At 32.5% G+C, this 20,212-nt stretch overlaps 1 protein-coding gene across 2 annotated transcripts in view; it reads right to left on the bottom strand.

Annotated features, from left to right (window-relative positions):
- Positions 1-4,972: 4,972 nt before the first annotated feature.
- LOC107450165 (cubilin) overlaps positions 4,973-20,212 on the bottom strand; it is a 57,158-nt gene continuing 41,918 nt past the window's right edge. For both annotated transcript variants that reach the window (XM_087169492.1, XM_087169491.1), the window contains exons 11-18: positions 17,260-17,490; positions 15,826-15,960; positions 13,878-14,120; positions 13,652-13,768; positions 12,139-12,390; positions 7,411-7,545; positions 7,064-7,300; positions 4,973-5,209 (exon numbers count right to left, since the gene is read on the bottom strand). In XM_087169492.1, the coding sequence (XP_087025618.1) occupies positions 5,106-5,209; positions 7,064-7,300; positions 7,411-7,545; positions 12,139-12,390; positions 13,652-13,768; positions 13,878-14,120; positions 15,826-15,960; positions 17,260-17,490 (1,454 nt within the window). In that variant the 3' untranslated portion in view covers positions 4,973-5,105. The remainder of the gene's footprint in view (positions 5,210-7,063; positions 7,301-7,410; positions 7,546-12,138; positions 12,391-13,651; positions 13,769-13,877; positions 14,121-15,825; positions 15,961-17,259; positions 17,491-20,212) is intronic.

Here is a 20,212-nt window from a genome sequence, read left to right as displayed (position 1 = left end):
AACAGTCACCATAACGTAATGATATGTTACGCTGTCAGATTAGGCTTATCTCGTCCTTAGTGACATGTTACACCGTAAGGTTAGGCTTAATCAGGCCTTAATGATATGCGTGACAACCACGTTAGGCTTGACTAGGCCTTAGTGATTTACGTTAGCACCACGTAAGGCTTAACTAAGCCTTAAAATAATTTTATATCATCCTGTTAGGCTTAGTTAGGCCTTAAAGGTGCCATACATCACTACATTAGGCCTAATTAGCCCTCAAGGATATGTTTAACCACCAAATTAGGCTTAGTTAAGCCTTAGTGATATGTTACACTGACATGTTAGGCTTAACTAGGCCTAAATCATGTTTCAGACCACCACGTTAGGTTTAGCTAGGCCTCAATGTGTTTCATCACTGCTTTAGGCTTAGTTAAGCCTTAGTGATATGTTACACCGGCATGTTAGGCTTGACTAGGCCTTAGTGATTTGCGTGGCCACCGGGTTAGGCTTAGTTAAGCCTTAGTGATATGTTACACCGATATGTTAGGCTTAACTAGGCCTAAATGATGTATCAGACCACCACGTTTGGTTTAGCTAAACTTCAATGTGTTTTATCACTACTTTAGGCTTAGTTAAGCCTTAGTGATATGTTACACCGGCACGTTAGGCTTAACTAGGCCTAAATGATGTGTCAGACCACCACGTTTTGTTTAGCTAGGCCTCAATGTGTTTTATCACTACTTTAGGCGTAGTTAAGCCTTAGTGACATGTTACACCGGCATGTTAGGCTTAACTAGGCCTAAATGATGTATCATACCACCAGGTTAGGTTTAGCTAGGCCTCACTAATGTGTTTTATAACTACTTTATGCTTAGTTAGGCGTTATAGATGCGTTACCACCCTCTTTTATCACCATGATATGTTACACTGTCAGATTAGGTCTAACTTTATTTCAGTGGTATGTTACAGAACTTCTAAAGGTGCATTCTCGCCAGAAGCGGTTGCAGAACCTCACGAAGGAATAAGGAAACCTGATTAGTGATTTTTTCGAGGAAAAATATGTTTTCCCAATCAAATTTCTCATATTTTCTCGACGGTGTTCGGAAGTGCGGCAACCACATTCGGCGAGAATGCTCCTTAATTTTTCTTACAGTACAAGTAGCCTTAAAAGTAATGTTATGCTTTTGTTATTATTTTCAATGGTATTTGTTTTTAGACTTTTCCCATACTAAGAATGATATGGGGTAAAAAAGTATCATTAAGGCATGATTTATTGTCTAAATAAATAGCCAAAATAGACGATATCATTCAAAAATAAGCCACTCATTTATTTTTTTAATTAATCGTTTCTATACTCCGTTGCAAGGGCCGGGAGAGCCTGGTTGGTAGGACACTGGGCCCATGTCCAAGAGGTCATGGGCTCGATTCTCGCCGACCGAAGACTCCCCGTGTAGTAAATGGTGGCTGATGCACGTTAAACCTTTCGAGTCACGAAGTCCGCCATGTTCCCATAACAAATCATACCTCAAGGGGTAGTAATCCAGGAGTTACATTACATTGTCTTCTGGAATAGTTCAAAATCACAAGGCTACGGAGTTGAACATTAGTAGTTGTTTACCCAAAAACTGTGTCGGCTGTTCAACGACGAGTATAAAATAAAATATACTCCGTTGCAAGTTCAGAAAAAGACTATGGCAGTAATCATCCGTGACTGTATAGCGTTCTATTTTATTTCGTTATCAAATTATGCAAATATGCTTTCAAAACAAAATAAAAGCTTTTGAAAGTTAATAACGTCCGTTCTCTCTTTTACGATATTTATACATATATCATTGAAATATTAAAAAAAGGTAATAGTTTCCAACTCTTACTGAAATCCTAGACTTCACGACATATTTCGATAAATAAGGAGAACATTTCATTCTTGGAAATTAGCAACTATATGACGTAGCATGAGCATTGGGTTTGATTAGAGCCCCTGAATTAGACAGGCCGACTCATCATCTATTTTTTCCCCAAAGAGCTAACATAAGCACAATACTAACATAACGTTAACTTGCAAACTTTTTTGCTCCAATATTGCTTGATAGGTCAGCTCTGATAGTATAGGAGCCTTAGGTTTGATCAGACCACCAAAAATGGTTGGCTTTTGCTGACATGCCCTTAACAAATCAAATGCTAGCTAAAAAAATTTTACTTTAGTTTCGCCGTAGAAGAAAATCGTCTGCCCGAAACAATGTTTATTATTCTTCTATGAGTCTCCTCAAATGCGAACAGAAAGGCGTGTATTCAGGACCGATCAAGGCAAATTCAGGATTAAGGCCCACCGAATTTTCCAGGCCCCGTACAAAATATTTTGAAATTAAATTACTGAAGAGTAGTCCTAACAATAAAAAAGAATCTATTGAAATGCATGATTCAAGCGAAACATTCTAGGAAATTTCGAAAGCAGACAATTGAAGATTATTTTTCTGAGATATACGTATCTATAAATTAAAGCAAAATGTAAAACAACAAAACAATGTTTCGTCAAAATAAAAATAGTTTGGTGACCACACACAAATTAAATCAGTGATTTTTGCTAAAAGTCACGGATTAGCTGAATTATTTTTCATTGTAAGACGTATAATTATTTTTTATTTAGTACTTAAACCAACTCAAAGTTAGCCCACCATTCATTAGACGTTTTACTAATTTTTGAGGCCCCTCACAATTGGAACTAGGCGATAATCAGTCCCTACTTATATTTGTTACGATTTTTAGATATCATTTTTATTAGTTGTTATCATATATGGCAGTACTTTTACTTTCGTTACTTGTACCGCCGGTACAAGTTAAAAGTACGTACTTTTACTTGTACTTCGTTACTTTTTAAATTTAGTACTTTTACTTGTACTTTCGTTACTTTTTTAGGGAAAAAGTACAAGTATTTGTAACGGAAATGTCGAATGAAATCGTTACTTTTTTCTAAAACTCGGTAAGCTTTCTAAAAAAAATCCAATCGTAAAATATATATATATGTGAAATATAATACTGCAGTACCTTCTAGTGCTCCCGTGGAGCGCTTATTCAGCGTGGCTAAGCACGTTTTGAGAAATTCTCGCAGCAGACTCAGTGACACCACTTTCGAAATGCAATTATTTTGCAAAATGAATAAAAACATTAATTAGCAAGTTATTTTCATTCATTTTCGAGTTTTATGCATTTATTTAATACATTTTAAATAAAAAAAATGTTGGATTTTGTTATTACGTTTTTCAATTTTCATTTTGCACTCTCTAATAATACATTTTTTTCTTAATACATTTTTTACTAAATACATTTTTACCTAGTACATTTTTTACTAAAATTATGTTTATGCCCGAACTTCAGAACTATTGAAAACTATTATAATTACTATTTTAACTTTTGAACACTCGAAGGTATTAATTTAGCCGCTGATACTAAAATTTGTTTACAAATTTTAATTATTCCGTTAGGCAGAAATGTTCGAAAAATGATTTTCTCGCATGACTTCAGCGTTAGCCATTGTCACAAATGAAACTGTAGACTGTTCTGTTTCAACTTATACTGCACATTCAATTATTTTTTACTAGCTCAAAGATCACAAAGCTATCTGAAACCCCGTGTTTGCTCTGTTTATGTTTGTGCTTTTAAAACGCGTTTTTAAAGAGTAAAAAAATTTTAAATCAATGGTAATTTAAATAAATAAAAATAATAAAACTAAAAATTAAAATCAATAGATAAAGTTTCTTTTTCGTGCAAATCCATAAATAGTTTGATATTAAAATTATATTTGATTCCAAAATTATATTATAAGATTATATTTTAAAATTATATTATAAGATTATATTATAAAGTTATATTATAAGATTATATTACAAAATCATATTATAATATTCTTCCGAATTTGAAAATAACGAATTTGAAATGTCCATAACTTTCAAAATTAAAAATAATTAAATAAATAACAACAATTTTGCAAAAACATTAGGGAACACAAGAATATTATTCAATAAAATTTTAGGTTACTTTGAATTTTCGATTTCCTAGAAATGTACTTTTAAATCGTTACTCTTTTTGTTTAGTACTTGTACTTTTTACTCGTTACTTTTTAAAATAAGAACTTTTTACTTTTTATTCGTTACTTTTTTTAAAAAATACTTGTACTTTTACTAATTACTTTTTAAAAGTAACGTTGCCATATATGGTTGTTATTACTTGTAAATTGATTATTCAATAAATTTTGATTTTCTCATTTAGCACGATTTAAGAAAACAAGCAAAGAGAAGGCCGTGCAAAGTCGTTTCAAGATTTGACGATGCTAATATTCGTTAGCACTGGGAGTTTGGCATCCATTTGGCGTGCAATTTAATGGAAACAAGCTCTCGCCATAAGGAGGATTTTTCTTAACTCAGGTGGACTCACTGAGGTCATTATATGATCTCTTCCATAATTTCTGATTCCTAAAAAAGTAGACACTTGTGCATCCCCCCCCCTTTTTTTTTATAACCCTAATGCAACTGAAACGCGCTTTTTCGATTCGATTTCTTCAAGCCTGTTTGATTGCTATTCGATAGTGACAGGTTTCCTAATTCAACTGTAACGTCAGATCACTATCGAAGCAAAGGGGTTGCCCGTTGTTGAAGTACAAGTTTATAACATTTTGAAAACTTTCTGAAGAACGAAATGATTCAGGATTAATTAATTTAAAAGAAATGTTTAAAAAAAAATTAAAAAGAAATGAGTTCGAAAAGATACTTGTTACGTACACAGATAATCGTTTGCTTAAATTGTAATAACATGAGACAAGTCAAGGTGTATATAAAACTTTTCGAATTTTAACCTTTTGGTGATACTTAATGGAAACTGATAGCATAAATCAGACACACGACTGCAAAGGATTAAATTATTTTAAGGTCATAAATGTGTCCCTCACGAAGTTTGAACTTTCAGCATTGATGATAAATATCTGAGAAGTCAAAAGTACAAAAAATTTAAAATATTTATTCCTCCTAAATCAAATGGTATAACATTTGTTTCCAGCATTGAAACCCAACCTTTTGTTCGGTCTGAAATGTCTATTTACAAGTGCAGAATGGTAATTAGGATGGATGCAACTAGCAAACTTTTTGTTCAAATAATAAGAAAAATCCTGCTCCATTCTTGTAGCCATCACTGTGGAATTTTATTGTTGTTTCGTCTTCCAAAAATTCATAAGTTCCTGTAAATGCAAAAAAGAACATTTTGACAACTAATATGTTAAAGTATATTTGTTTAATATTTTTAAAGTTGAAGTCAAAATCTATACTCATTAAAGTTGCTAACAAATATTTCAGTGAAAAACAGTGTCGTACATAGACTAAGGTGCGCCCCCCTGCAATAATTAAAAATGCACTTAACATAATTTTCTTAAAATTATAATATGAGACAAGAGAACGCTGAATAAACAATCGAGAATTTTTAATTATTCATTTTATTTTAATTCATATTTTTTAATACAACTAAACACTGTGCCTAAAACACTAACACAAACGTCAGTGTTTAAAACACAGTTCTTTTAATCAGTTAACTTAGTAATATCTATGCGTAAAATTAAATTTCTTTAAGTAATTATAATTTTTTTATATTAGTTTAATTCTCTTAACTAATTCCTTTTCTATTTTATTAATCAACTTAGTAATATATTTGCTTAACATTAAATTCTTTTAAACATTAAATTCATTCAAACCTAGCCAGCGAATTCTATGTCAATTCTCAAAGTGGCACAAAACATCAATCTGAAGAAGAGACACAATTTTGTGAAAGCGTTTTTTATCTTATTTTTTAACTCTATTTTTAATCTCTGCATTATCTGCGCTTATCAAAATTTGAGAACAATGCATTGATTTCAAAATTTTTTATCCATATGAAAAAATCTGGCCAATTGGGAGATTTTTAAAAATGTTAAATAATTTAAGGTAAACTTAAAATATTTAAGTTCCGTTGTAAAGCTCAGATAATTCTTTACGGCAAGATGGTATATATAGTTAAATATTATAGCTTTACCTTAAGTGTAAAACACTTAAAAGAAGGCTTTTTTTAAAGATTTTTTTTGCGAAAGAGTTTGGAAAAACTCTGTTAAACAATAATTTATGCAAATTCGGCAAGGGAGAAACTTCGCCAAGCCAGGTTTTTGAATCTTTCTCGTTCGCTATTCCGATCTAGACAGTTTTGAAGCTTATTGTTGCAACTCTCCGAATGCGTTAAGGCCTGTTTAATACGAAAATTCTTGGACAAAGATTAATAGAAACTGAAGAAAACTTGTTTTGCTTCTTGCTTGAATCGTGTAAACGATCAGCCAAGTTCTTGGATAATAGTAGATCATTTTTTGTTTTGTTTCATGTCCTTCTGGAGAATGACTTACGTCATACAGGGAAGGGCAGATTTGTTGATCACTCTTTCAGGGGCACCATATTAGGTGAGCCAACGTTGCTCCCACAGTAAGGACAGATAGTACAGAGAAAGAAAGAACATCAATGCCTTGCCCGGGATTCGAACCCAGAACCTTTCTGATGCAAGGGCAGTTCCCTAACCCCCTACACAGGCCAGCCGGCTATAGTAGAGCATACTCTACTTTCCATTCAAGTGATTCATCCCTTCACCAATCAGCTTCTAAAGTTGTGTGACGTCAACAAGCAGGCATCAGATTATACCATTTGTTTTCCGTTTTCATATTTTTCAATCCAAATAAATTAATCTGTTATGTTATGTTCTATTTGTGTTATTATGATTTTATTTGAATTTACATATATAGTAATTTTGAATTCATTTCAGTATGATTTTATAATGTTGAATATGAACAATGCCCATGCGTAGGTTTTTCATCCGACCAATCAGTGACATTCAAGAACTTGGATAGTGTCGACGAATCATCCAATTTCTTGGAGAGAAAAATTTTTCCAAGTTCGCTGATTCCAGAACTTGGTTAGAAACAGGTCTTTGGATACAGGGACTCTACTTATGATTTGTCTGTAAGCGAAACTTTTAAAAATATTAAACTTAAAAAAAAATTCAAAATTTGTCATGATCTACTTACTGACTGAGTCGTACTCTACACGGCCGCACAGTTTTTCTTCTGCTATTTCCAAATAGTCTTTGTCGCAGTCATCTGTCTGCTCGATGTCGAAAGTGTAAAACTTCACCTGTAGTGCGCACACCTGGAAGGAAGATTTCTTTATGGTGTACTGACAATCGCTGCTATCGGGATAAGAACCAGCCTGATATCCCGGACTTATCATTTGGAAAGTCTCTGTCGCAAACACTTCGTCGCAACCTGAAAATAAGATCAGTGGATACTCTTCAAAATAGAACTCATTTCAGATAGCAAAATAAGGTTTATTTGAACTCAGCTAAAACCTTTTTAAAGCAAACCTATTTTCTTACTTTTGTTTTGAGGGGGTGGAGGACATCCCGACGTCAACTGCTTAGCTTCAATTCGAAAACCTGAAAGTTGTTGGTAGCTATCAGTTTTGAAGTTTAAGATGAGCTCGTTCTTGTCCAATGGAAAATCCACTAAGACTAAAAAAAGAAAATGAAAAAAAAAAGCTATTTTAAGCAGTAAGGACAACTTGTAAAATACAAATAATTATTCACACGAGAAAAAAATGTAAAGGAACAGTAATTAATCTCATGTTCAACATTAAAATCATTTCTATATTATGATATTTTGTGGTCATTTGGAAATTAAATTGATTACAACTTTATTGATTACTTATATGCCGTAAAAAAATAAAAATAAAATAATGAATTTACTTAAAAAGTACTAAGACAGCTTAATAATGAAAGCAAGTCATGCAGAAGCTAATAAATGTAGCGATAAAGTAAAACATTAAATCTTAATTTGCTTTATAACTAATGTAAGAAGAAATTAAGAGAATTTGCTGACCAGGTCGATTATCTGTAGAACTCCTGGGCCAATTTTAATGAAATTTGATGTGAACATAGATTGATACAGTAGAAAACAAATAACCATTCAACAATTGTAATACACACTCTTGATCATGCCTAACACTCGTTGGAGGAAGGTATAAAACAGCGATTGATGAATAAATTTTTAAAAAAATAGGGGGTAGGTTCCCCCATTACAGATATACAGGCTTCGAAGCGTGATTTCATACTTGAAATAAGGCAGTTCTATTTATTTCAGTATAACATAAATTATTGTTTTTATGTTGAAAAAAAATAGCTCACCCTGAATAACGGATTAATGATCGGAATTTCACCTCAATTCCTATGGTTCAAGAATTTCACCTCAAATATGCTTATTAATTAGTGTAGACGATATATTAATCATACATAAAACTTTTTTGATTCTGGATCCTCACAGAATATGGGGTAGGGGTCATCACAATCTGGAGCAAAATGGTCCTAAACAGTTTTATCAATAATAATACGGGCAAAAGTTTGCCCCCTTAATAATAATTTTACTTCTTGGGTATTCCAACATGTCTCAAGATTTCATCATTTTGCACATAATTATAAAATTCGTTAATCCAAAGATGCAAAAATTGTTTTTTTTTAATAATTATTTATTATATTTTTTATAATTTTCATCATCAATGGCTCTACATCCCAGGGTGGGCCTTGGCTTTCATAAGAAGATTTTTTCAGGCTAGCCTTTTTCCTGCTAGCATTTTCCATTTTTTAGTTTTTAAGATCAAAAGGTCTTTCTCTAGGCCATCTATATCCATCTCAAATTCGACCTGCCTCTTTTTCGAGTGCCAACTGGTCTTTCATTGAAAACTCTTTCTGTGTCTTCACCCATTCAGATGGCGTGGCCTGTTCCATTTTATTCTTTGTCATTTAATGAAGTTAATAATGTCAGGTTCATTATATATGAGTTATATGAGATATATAAAGCTCTAAATTTGTTCTTTTAAGCCACACACATTTTTTTTTGAATTCCTCCAAAAATACTTCTCAAGACCTTTCTCTAAAAGGTACCCAACATAACATCATCCGTACAAGATATGCTCCGAGAAAATACTAAACAGTCGAATGGTTCTTGAGCTATCAATTTTTACTCAAGCCGTATGTATTTTAACCGCTACGAACTTAAAACTCTCCTGAAAAAAACTATTGAGGCCATATTTTCCTAATTATGGCTACCCTCATATTTTGAGGGCCAGGAATAATATTCCGTCGAAAAGAATACATGTTTATTTAGCGAATGTATGTTTTTGTGCCTGATTTCTTAATTTAATATATCGTATTGGGGAATTGTATAAATACATGTTAAAAAATAGGTTATGAATCCAGTGAAATTGAAGAGGAATGTGACCCACAAGCAATTCAAGAGAAGTACTACAAGTCGCTCGATTAATAAAGAAATCAAAGCAACTTCCGCTTTCGATGTTTTTAATCCCTTCCTCCATGGTAACTTATCAGAATTTTTTAAAACATTATTAGATGAAGTATTGGCTTGCCGCTCCTAAGTATACAAGTTTGTATACTTCATTTCTTAACAAAAATTTAGAAAATATATATTAAGAAATTTCATTTCGGAACACGTTGCATACATACAGGGTGCTGCGTAAAGACCACTATATATATATATATATATATATATATATATATATATATATATATATATATATATATATATATATATATATATATATATATATATATATATATATATATATATATATATATATATATATATATATATATATATATATTTGGATCTCTCGTGAATAGTGAATACAAAAAAATATAAGTATTGAGGTTGATACGATACATTAATACTTAATCGAAGTAAATATGCTATTGAAATCCCACGAATCACAGTTGATGAAGATGGGGGAAATAAATACTAAAATAGGTTTGATAGCAGACGAAAATTTGACGGTGTTTCCAATAATCGTCTTTGAACTACTTTATTCTCAAGTAATCAAACTGGTTGGTTAGTTTTTTTTAAAATTTCGCTTTACTAAACTGTGATTTGTCAGATTTCGTTAGAGTTTTAATTTTTTTTTCCTTGTTTAGATGATCGTTTCTGATCCCACAAGTGTAGATTTCATTGTTTTAATTTTTCATGAAGATTATATTTGTAAAAATCAGTCTTTGCGGAATTATGTAACGAAACGTTATGTTATGAAACGGAGTGCTTTTTGCGGATATAATCGTGTGAGCTGATGAGGAGATTATATCTTTTTTTTTAATGATTATTTTCAGGATTTTATTATTATTGTTTTTTCCAAAATAATTTTCTTCTTCACTTTTTCCATTAGTCTGCAATTTTTCCATGTTTTCTCTACTTTTCGAACTTATTTTATGAGTTCTATATACTTGCAAAAATACTAGACGTAATACTGAACCAAGTAAATACCAAGTAAATACCAAGAACCAACCAGTAAATAAAATCTATTGATTTTCTCAATTTTCTTTGTTTCTCTCTTTTTTCTTTCTTATTGCATTTATTTATTGTGCTATATATATATATATATATATATATATATATATATATATATATATATATATATATATACAGTCAAACCCCGCTATAGTGAACTCCTGGATATAGTGAACGAAATGCTCGGACCCGTGCCTTGGATATAATGAACTTTTTTCTGTCTTCGACATATACCCCCCTCCCATTTTCTTTGTAATAATTTTGAAATTTCTACTTCAAAATAAATACATATACCGATTTTTAAAACCATCTGTAGAAACTACTTTTATATGCTCGAATGGCAGGTTAGACAGGTTTAAAAAGCGGACTAACAGAAATTCAGAAAAAATTATCTGAGAATCAGGAAGTGTTTCCATTACTGATGTTGAGGATTTCTCATCAGCTAAAGATAACTAATTTTTATTTGTACGCAAGACGAAGAGTGATGAAAAATAATACATTTTTTGCTACCACATAATATTTTTCAGTCATTTATATGAATATAATGTAATATAAGGGAGGAATTTGGGAACCATTAGTGAAATTGCCTGCGTAACGGATATAGTGAACTCCCGGTTATAGTGAACCGAAATTTCGGTCCCTTGAAGGTTCACTATAACGGGATTTGACTGTGTATATATATATATATATATATATATAGTTATATACAGTGAATTCGCGATAACTCGAATCTGATAGGACTGACGAAAAACTTCGACATATCGGAAGTTCGACTTACCGTTAGTTTCGGTTTTGGACTTACAAAATATTGTCGGATTATTTAATTAATGCTTATTAATTACAAATCTTCTAAATGCTTACAATATTTAAGGTCATTTTTCTGACAAGCCATTTACGATAAGACTGTTTGAAGCACTTTATGATACCCTGGTTCATCGGCTGCAACTTTGCTGTTGTGTTTGAGGGAAGAAACTGCAAGTTTATTGCTTTCAAATTAGGTAGATCATTATGCGCTGTGCATTTATCCATAACGAGTATCACTTTTCTTGTTTTAGCGAAGAATTTCCGATCCAATTTTCTTACATATTCATCAAATAAAACTGATGTCATCCAAAACTTTTTGTTAGACTTGTAATCCAAAGGATACGTTTTTACATTCTTGTATTTCGGTATTTTCGATAACAAGTAAGGACAATTTCTCTGTCCCAGACACATTTCCTCCAACTAGGACAGTCAAACGTTCCTTGCTCATTTTACCCCCTGAGCAGTTTTTATCCTTAAACATCCTAGTCTTATTTGGAAGACATTTAAAAAATAAATCTATTTCATCAATATTGAAAACATCATTTTAACTGTATCCTTGAAGTAAATTTGGTAACGTTTCATTTAACCACTGTTCACATACTTCAAGAGGGACAGCTTTAGCTTCTCTATGAAGAGTACGGAAGACATTGTGTGTGTGTTGCAAAGGAAGGGGCAAGATATCAGCTCCTAGGTTTTTTTCTTGTTATAAAAGATCCAAAAAATTCGAGTTAAAGGGAGTAAAATTCGAGTAGTCGAGAATAATTAACATGAAATTGAAGATAAAAGGGTCGGGACCTCATAAAAAAATCGAGTTATAGTAATATTCGAGTTATAGCGAATTGACTGTATATATATATATATATATATATATATATATATATATATATATATATATATATATATATATATATATATATATATATATATATATATCATGTAAGAAATAATTTTACTTCTTTGTCCATCTCTTTTGCCGCAGTATCTGGCTCCCTTGATCTCCAGGTAGTCCCTGTCGCAGTTGGCTGAATTGTCAGAGGCCACGTCAAAGTGTGAGAAGTACAATTCCACCTGACAGATCTCCGGACTATACCTCACTATTTTGTACTCGCAGTCAGTGTTCGCGTGGTAGAGGAGGGGGAAATTATCACTCTGGATGTAGTTCACTGCCTCCGAATAAGATCCGCACTGTTTCGGATTGGCTGGACCTGAAACAAAGATTTCCAATCACTATACGATATACAGAGAAGCTCTGTTTGCATATAGTTGCTCTAATAAATACAAACTAACTGCGCAATGGTTAAACTAATACATTCATTTACAAAAATAAGAAAAATTGCTAGCCTATTTTTGTCCCAAGGTAGTCAAGATGTCTTAAAGAGACTTCAAAGTCTTAAAGTACAAACTATGCCATTTAAAAAAACTCATTAACGACAGCATAAGAACTAAAAGTTTACGTTCCCTAAAATTAAAGTCATCTTCAATTGTATCTTCAGGGGTCTGTCCAGACATTTTGTGAAAGATCCGTTTTTCGTGAAATTGTGAAAAAATTACTAACATCCTTTCAACCAGGGTCCGCTTTTATGAATTTGTGCAAATAGGGTCCGGTTATTGCAAAAAACTTTTTCAAGGAGTTTTTAAATCGTAAATAGATACAAGATTATGCTCGGCACTGTAAAATTATAGTAAAAAAATTAAATTTTCAAAAATAAACAGCAATTGCTGCTTCTAAATTAGAGATGCAACATACAAATATTTGGTATTTAGCCTATACTGCTGAACGCAGAATATTAATTTCGGACGAATAATGGAAGAATCGTCTGCCGAAGACAAAACATAATTCGTTTACATCCCTCTTTCTTGTTTTCTGCCCTGGGAAGTGTTTATTTGATTAACAAAACAATAATGAAGATAAAAAAATTTGTGAAGGGTCCGATTAAAAGAAAATTCATTTTGTGAAGGGTCCGTTTTTAAGTTAAAATATTTTGTGAAGGGTCCGTTTTTATGAAAAGATATTTTGTGAAGGATCCGTTAACGGACCCAAGTTTCTTCTAAACAGACCCCTGATCTTCATTGAGTAATTATAAAATTTTTCTTTCTTCCTTTTTCAATTCCTTCTATTAGTTAACACTCTCCCTATATCTTGTTCAAATCCTCAATCGTTAATAAAATAATCTTTATTCATTAGTTTATTTATTATTAGTATTAGTTATTATTAGTTTATTCATTATTTTATTTTATTTTTATTCATATCTATTTAATAAAAAGTAACTAAAACAAATTTTTTCTTTATTGACCTAAGCAGAAACTGACTTAATTTTTTTTCATGTTACTCGCTTAGTTGTTTTCAAAGCCAATATTGATATACAAAACAATAAGGCATAATTAGAACTTTTTACATTGATGGACAGATATGATTTTACAAGCATATAAGGTTTTAACAATAGATGGGTAAATAAAAAAAATCACCTATGGGTCTATAGCAGGAATTTCGAAGTTGGCGAATTCTGGCTTCAAATCCTCTTCGATGACTCACAGAATCAGATCTGAATACCATTCTTAGAATTTCACCTTCGAACGTCAGGACTGTTAAAAAGAACTTTTATTGAAGGATTTTTTTCGTTAATACGAACGAATATTGGTAAATAACGAATTGTTAGTAAAAGTATTGTACATTGGGGAGTGTTTATAGTACCTGTGGGTGGAGGTGGTCTCACTCCGCAATACCTGTTCCCGTTCTTCTCTAATTGAATGAAATCTGCAGAACAGTCAGAATCTGGTTCTAGATCAAAGTCCAAAAACTCCACTTGAGCTTGACACACTCCACTGTCTAACTTCTTGACCGTATAGACACACAAGGCGTCTCCTGGATAATCGTCTGGATAGCCCGGACTGTGGATAATGGATCTTTCTTCCGTTACGGTCACATCGCAGGAAGCTGAAAACATAATTGTTGAAAATATTAAGAGTTTCTCTCTCTTCTGTTTGTGCTGAAATTCAGGCAGTGATAGCCAATTTTATACCTTTGAAATCTTCCGAAATTGTAATAAGTTCGTTCGAGAGAGATAATCGAAAATGAATTTTTATCACACGATTAGTAGTGAGCCGCGATGGCTCAGGGAATAGAGTGCTCGCCTTCCAATGAGGTGAACCGGGATCGAATCCCAGAGATGGCTGGGATACGAATTCAGCATCCGGCTTGCACCGACCACAGTGTTTACTTAAAATATCCTCATTGGTAGATGTATCATGGGTTAGAGTCCTCCTGTAATCAGGCTAACCATAGGAGGTTTTTGTGGTTTTCTTCAACCGTGTAAATCAAATGCGGTTTAGTTCTATCAAAAAGTCCTCCACGAAGGCGAATTTCTCCCAATACTTGATCCAGGAGTTCCCTTGTTTTCTGAATTAGGTTCAAAATTACAAAGAAACGGAGTAGAACATTAGTAGTCGTAAACCCAACGTTGGATTGGCTGTTCAACGACTGTTATTAAATTAAAATAAAAAAAAACAATCATTAGTAAGCTTTGTTGCAAGCTTAGAGCTCCATTTGATCAGAAACGAGTTTAACTTGAAGTATATTATGCGTTATTATTATTTAAAACTAAAACTAAACTCATCTGCTCTACAGCCGATGGAGGGCCATGGCCTACTAATCAGAAGTGGCCTACTAATCAGCCGAACGCGGATCATCGAGTGTTCCACGTTCACACACACAAATATGAATTGTTGTGTTTCTCAGCTAAGTTCTCACCTTGTTTCGAAAGTTGCCTTATGAAGCATCCCTACTAATTTGTTATCGTTCCTTTCAAACATTCTGTAATTTATGAATGTTACACTAGATCATACGCCGATTTCTGGCCTTGTGGTTACTGTACTAGACTACGGGGCCATTTGCTGAAGGTTGGAAACCACTGTCGGAATTGATGTAACTTTCTCTCTCTGTGTGTGTTCTATGTCCTTTCTTCTGTGTGAATGGGACCCACTTTATAAACGGGTTTGTGGTGGTATGACATGGGCGACGATACTCCACCGCCGTGGTTTAGCCACAGGTGCCCCACTGTGTACCGATATGAGAGTATAGTTCGTTCACCAGTAGTTGGCACTTGGCTCCGCCTTCATCACGTGGTATCCGACGATACTATTTCGCTATTTTAGGGAGAAGGATGGGAACAATCCTCAACAAGGGTCTATTTGTCGATCGTATGACAAAAATATTTATTTCACAATATTTATGTGTATTTTTTAACATTAAATATTACATAAATTTGATGTTATTTCTCTCTTTTGGGTTAATAGTTTGTCCTTTTTGAGACATTTACTGGGAAAACAGCAGTTTTTAAATTTAAAATATATTTAATTAGCTAGAGTAACGAAAGGTATAATAGTAGATGATAAAGCGAAGTAAGTGTTCGAAAAAGAATTCACTGTTTGCGTTTGGAGCACATTAAGGGTTGTCGCGATTTTAAGCGCGGAGATGTTTCTCGTCTTACTCCCGAGGGGAATTGAACTCGTTGACAGAGGAGGTGGAGCCAAGTATCAACTCCTGGTGAACGGACTGTAGCAAATCTGGCATTTCTCTGAGGCCGATGGGAAATAAATCAAAGTCCCGGCCATTAAAAAAAAAAACACTAGATCATACTTACGTGGTGGCGGTAATATGCTACAGGAATTCGGAATCTGTCTCACAACAATGTCAAAGCCTCGTCCGGCACCAATGGAATCCGTCACAAAGGTGAATGTCATGACGTCACTACCGATGGCCGAATAATCTAAAGCTTCTGGAAAGAAAAAAAAAATATTTAGATTTATCGTACCGCTAAAAAAAGGAATGTCGTTAATGTGCACGCTAATCAGCAGAGTAACAGATTTGTACCGCTAAAGTGCGAAATCAAGAATGACCGCTTTTTTACTTAGATAAAGTGCACTTTCATGGTTTCTGAGTTTGTATGTCTCATTTTCTTGTAATAATATTTTCATATAACTATAATTAATGTATCTACCATAATTCTCATTTAACTGTAAACCGTTTGATTCCTTGCAATATAAATTATTTCATTGATTGATTCTATAAGCTGATTGTTTGTGTTAACTTGATTCTTTAGACATCGTCAATTAAATAAATAGTATTATGTTGATTTAAGCGTTTCAGCAAAGATGACACTTTAACGAATGACTAATAAACAGATTACATAGATAATGAAACTGCTTTTTGCACTTTAAACCGATGCACTTTAAACACATTATCTAGATTATTTGCAGACCATGTTTGTGGTACATCAGCGGTAACATATATAGCGGTAACTATATAGCGGTAACATATATAGCTGTAACTATATAGCGGTAACATACATAGCTGTAACCATATAGCTGTAACATACATAGCGGTAACTATATATCGGTAACATATATAGTGGTAACATATATATGGGTAACATGTATAGCGGTAACAAATATAGTGGTATCACAGAGCAGGGATGGTTCAGGGGTTAGAGCTTTCGCCTTAAAATGAGGCGAACTGGGTTCGAATCTGGCGATGGCCGGTCGATACGAATTCTGCATTCTCACCGACCACAGTGCTGACGTGAAATATTCTCAGTGGTAGACACATCATTGGTTAAAGTCCCCTTGCCATCAGGATAGCCGTGGGAGGTTCTCGTGGTCTTCCTCTCCATGTAATGCAAATGAAGGTTAGTTCCATTAAAAAGTCCGCCATGAAGGCAAATTTCTCTCAATATTTGATTCAGGAGTTTCCTTGTCTTCTGGATTGGGTTAAAAATTACAAATCTATGGAGTTTAACATTAGAAGTCGTAAACCCAAAAATTGGGTCAGTTCTTCAATGACGGTTATAAAATAAAATAAAAAATGGTGGTAACATACATAGCAGTAACATATATATCGGTAACATATATAGTGGTAACATATATATGGGTAACATATATAGCGGTAACATACATAGCGGTTAGCAACATGTACCTATTCAAGTAAACGATACCAATTGATACAAGTCTATGGACACAAAAGAAGGAAAATAAAAGTGTTTTCGAGCCATATTCAGATTTAATAAAAAGGTACTTACTTGGCGATGACTGGCTGCCACAGAGTCTTGTCCTGTCTGGCATCTCCAGATAATCTTCACTGCAACCGGGACTGACTGCCACATCGAAGACTCTGAAATCCAGTTCAACTGTGCAAGTACTCGGTTCCGACCTCCTGATCTTGTACTGGCATCTCAATCCCGAAGTGTAATATCTGGGATATCCTGGACTGGTGATGCGTCCGGCAGAACTCGTTATTTCTCCTCCACAATCTGCAAAAGACAACAACATTTTGAAAACAGGGTTAATTTTGAAAAATAGTTGAGATCGAAGTTGTGAAAAGTTACAATCACTGGTTACTCATGGGTTAAATGCTTTTTTCCTTTTCTGGATTGACTCCGATAAAAGCCATAACATTTCAAATCATGGGTTGCAAAAACTGTTTCCATTGATGTTTTTTCTCTTTCAAAACATGCCTATATACGTGTTTCAAGACCTCACAAAATACTCTTCCTTCATCAGTATTCATATTTATATTAAAATCACAGTCAAGGCAGTAATTATAAGTTAATAATAAAAAGAATATAAAAAATAATTTAAATTATGATTATGTCAATACATTAAAAATGTCTGCTAGTGAAAAAAAAATTCTAAGAAAATTATCAAACATAGCAACGTATGTGCACTGTTTACCACTACTCTTGATCACAGTTGAAAAGTGTGATGGCGTCCAAATAAGGTGGGCAAGCCATCAAACCCGAAACAACACTCATTTTGCCAATGGGTCATAGCTCATATTTTTCGTGAAAATTATGGTGAGTTTTCCGATTCCGAGCTTGTTCTAGGACTTGAGTCATGTTCATTGTTATTTTTAATTTCTGTATTCAATAATTATGAGTCATCAGAATTGTGAAATTCCAGGCTCCATTCGAGAAAAGGTAATAGGAAAAATGCATCGGGTTATTGGAAAACAGTTAAAATTCAGCTGAACCAAAGAGTTTTAGAGGAATCCATGCCACGAAGATTAGAAGCAGTCATTAAAAATCAAATCACCATTAATGCAAAATATTATTATTTGTTTCTCAAGGTATCCTAATACTTTTTTGGTAAAAAAATATTTTTCTATCTGAAATACTGTTAAAGCAAGGGGACTTTTTATTTCCTTTTACTTTACTTTTTACTATGATTAAGGGAAATAAAATCATATTTCAGATTAGATTGGTTGATTTGTTCTGTAAGAATTTCAAATAAGCGTAGTGTGCTAATACTTTCTTTTGTCAACTATATATATGTTTTGATTCATAGTTTGAGATCACACTACTAAAAGGAATAATACCTAGAAATTATGAGTTTATCTCTACAAATTGAGCAAAAATAACCCTTGCATCTTTTTACTAAATGAATGAACATCATTCAAACTAATATTTAATATTTTTTAACCCAAAATATTAAAAAAAATCTGTATATTAAAAATTACTATCAATATTTAACAGATGTGAACGTGACGTGAAACTTCAGCACGAAAAATTTTGATTAGTTCGCTGAAACTTGAAAACGTTCATACGATAGAAAGAAATTTACACACAAAATTAATTTATTCGAATTAATTCGCGTTAAAAAATTTTTGATCATTAAAATTTTATATAATTAATGAATGTTTAATTTAATAAAGAATGGTAAAACGTACGAAAAACAAATTTTTATAATGTTAAAATATGTGATTCTGTAATGACAAAATTCAAAATTTGAGCGAAATTTGCTGAATTGAGATGGAAAAATTCGAACAACCATGTTTTGAAACTTATATTTCTCCAAAATTATTTGCAAGATTTTGTTCAAATTGGAAATTTCGTCATTTTAAATTAAGTAAAATATCATTCATATTCAATTGTAGCTCAAAATAAAATAATAACTTGTACACCTTACAATTGAGAATTTCAACGACCTTTATTAAATAATTGTAAAAATTTATTTATCTAAATATGCTCATAGAAACAACAAATGAATAAAAAATGAGAATATGATGTCTCAATTTTGAGACTAAGCCTACTCTCATTTAAGCAACAAATGATTATACAAAATGAGTATACATATTGTGTCATTTTTGAGACCATGCCTACTCTCATTTAAACAACAAATTACTCAAAATGAGTAGGGGAGAGTGGGGTCAATTGTAACGTTTTTTACTTAACTATTTTTAACTAACAAAAAATCCCATATATTATTATTATTAATTGACAGACGAGTAAAGTAGACTATCCTCCACTAGAAAAAAAATAAATACCTTATTTTAAATGTTATTATATTAGTTATTAACAATTTCTGACAGTCGTGCACTTGTTACAATTGTCCCCACTTACGGGGTCAATTGTAACAGTTCATAAATTCAACTAAAACATAGTTAATTATACATATTATCATAGTTGTGATATATTTTTTATTGATCAAAATAGTAGTGATATTTTAGGAGTAAAAACAATAATGAGCAGAGACCTAAAGGGTTAAACTTTTAATTTTAAGGGGTTAAAAATTTTAATTTATGCTGTGAAAGGTGACAAATGAAATAATGCATATGCAACATAATATAAATGATATAGGAAACTATTGGTGGTTCTTAAAGAGTTAAGTAATGGTTTGTAAACATAAGATTATTTATTTTCAGCTGTTACATTCGTCCCTTTACTTATTGTTACAATTGTCCCCAAGACGCCATTTCAGCTTCATTTGTTAGAAACAATGCTAGTTAATTAGCAAAACTAATCTTTTTTTTATTGAAATGTTAATTAAGGTGTCCACTTACATATTCGGTTACTAATTTTTATTTGTTTAAACAAAATTACTTTGTTACAATATAATATTCTAATACCAAAAAAAGTACTTTCGGGGCGTGAAAATATCTTTTGTGATGTAACTCTTTCAAAAGTACATAAAAATGGTTGCCAGCAGGGGTGTACATGTAGATTCATTAAATACACCTTGTGCGCCACCTAGGAA

This window comes from Parasteatoda tepidariorum, chromosome 8 (assembly GCF_982258835.1).
Source record: "Parasteatoda tepidariorum strain Cologne lab strain chromosome 8, Ptep-v5.0, whole genome shotgun sequence".
Taxonomy (NCBI): domain Eukaryota; kingdom Metazoa; phylum Arthropoda; class Arachnida; order Araneae; family Theridiidae; genus Parasteatoda; species Parasteatoda tepidariorum.
The sequence above is the reverse complement of the archived record's forward strand: the minus strand, read 5'-3'. Positions and strand labels throughout refer to the sequence as shown.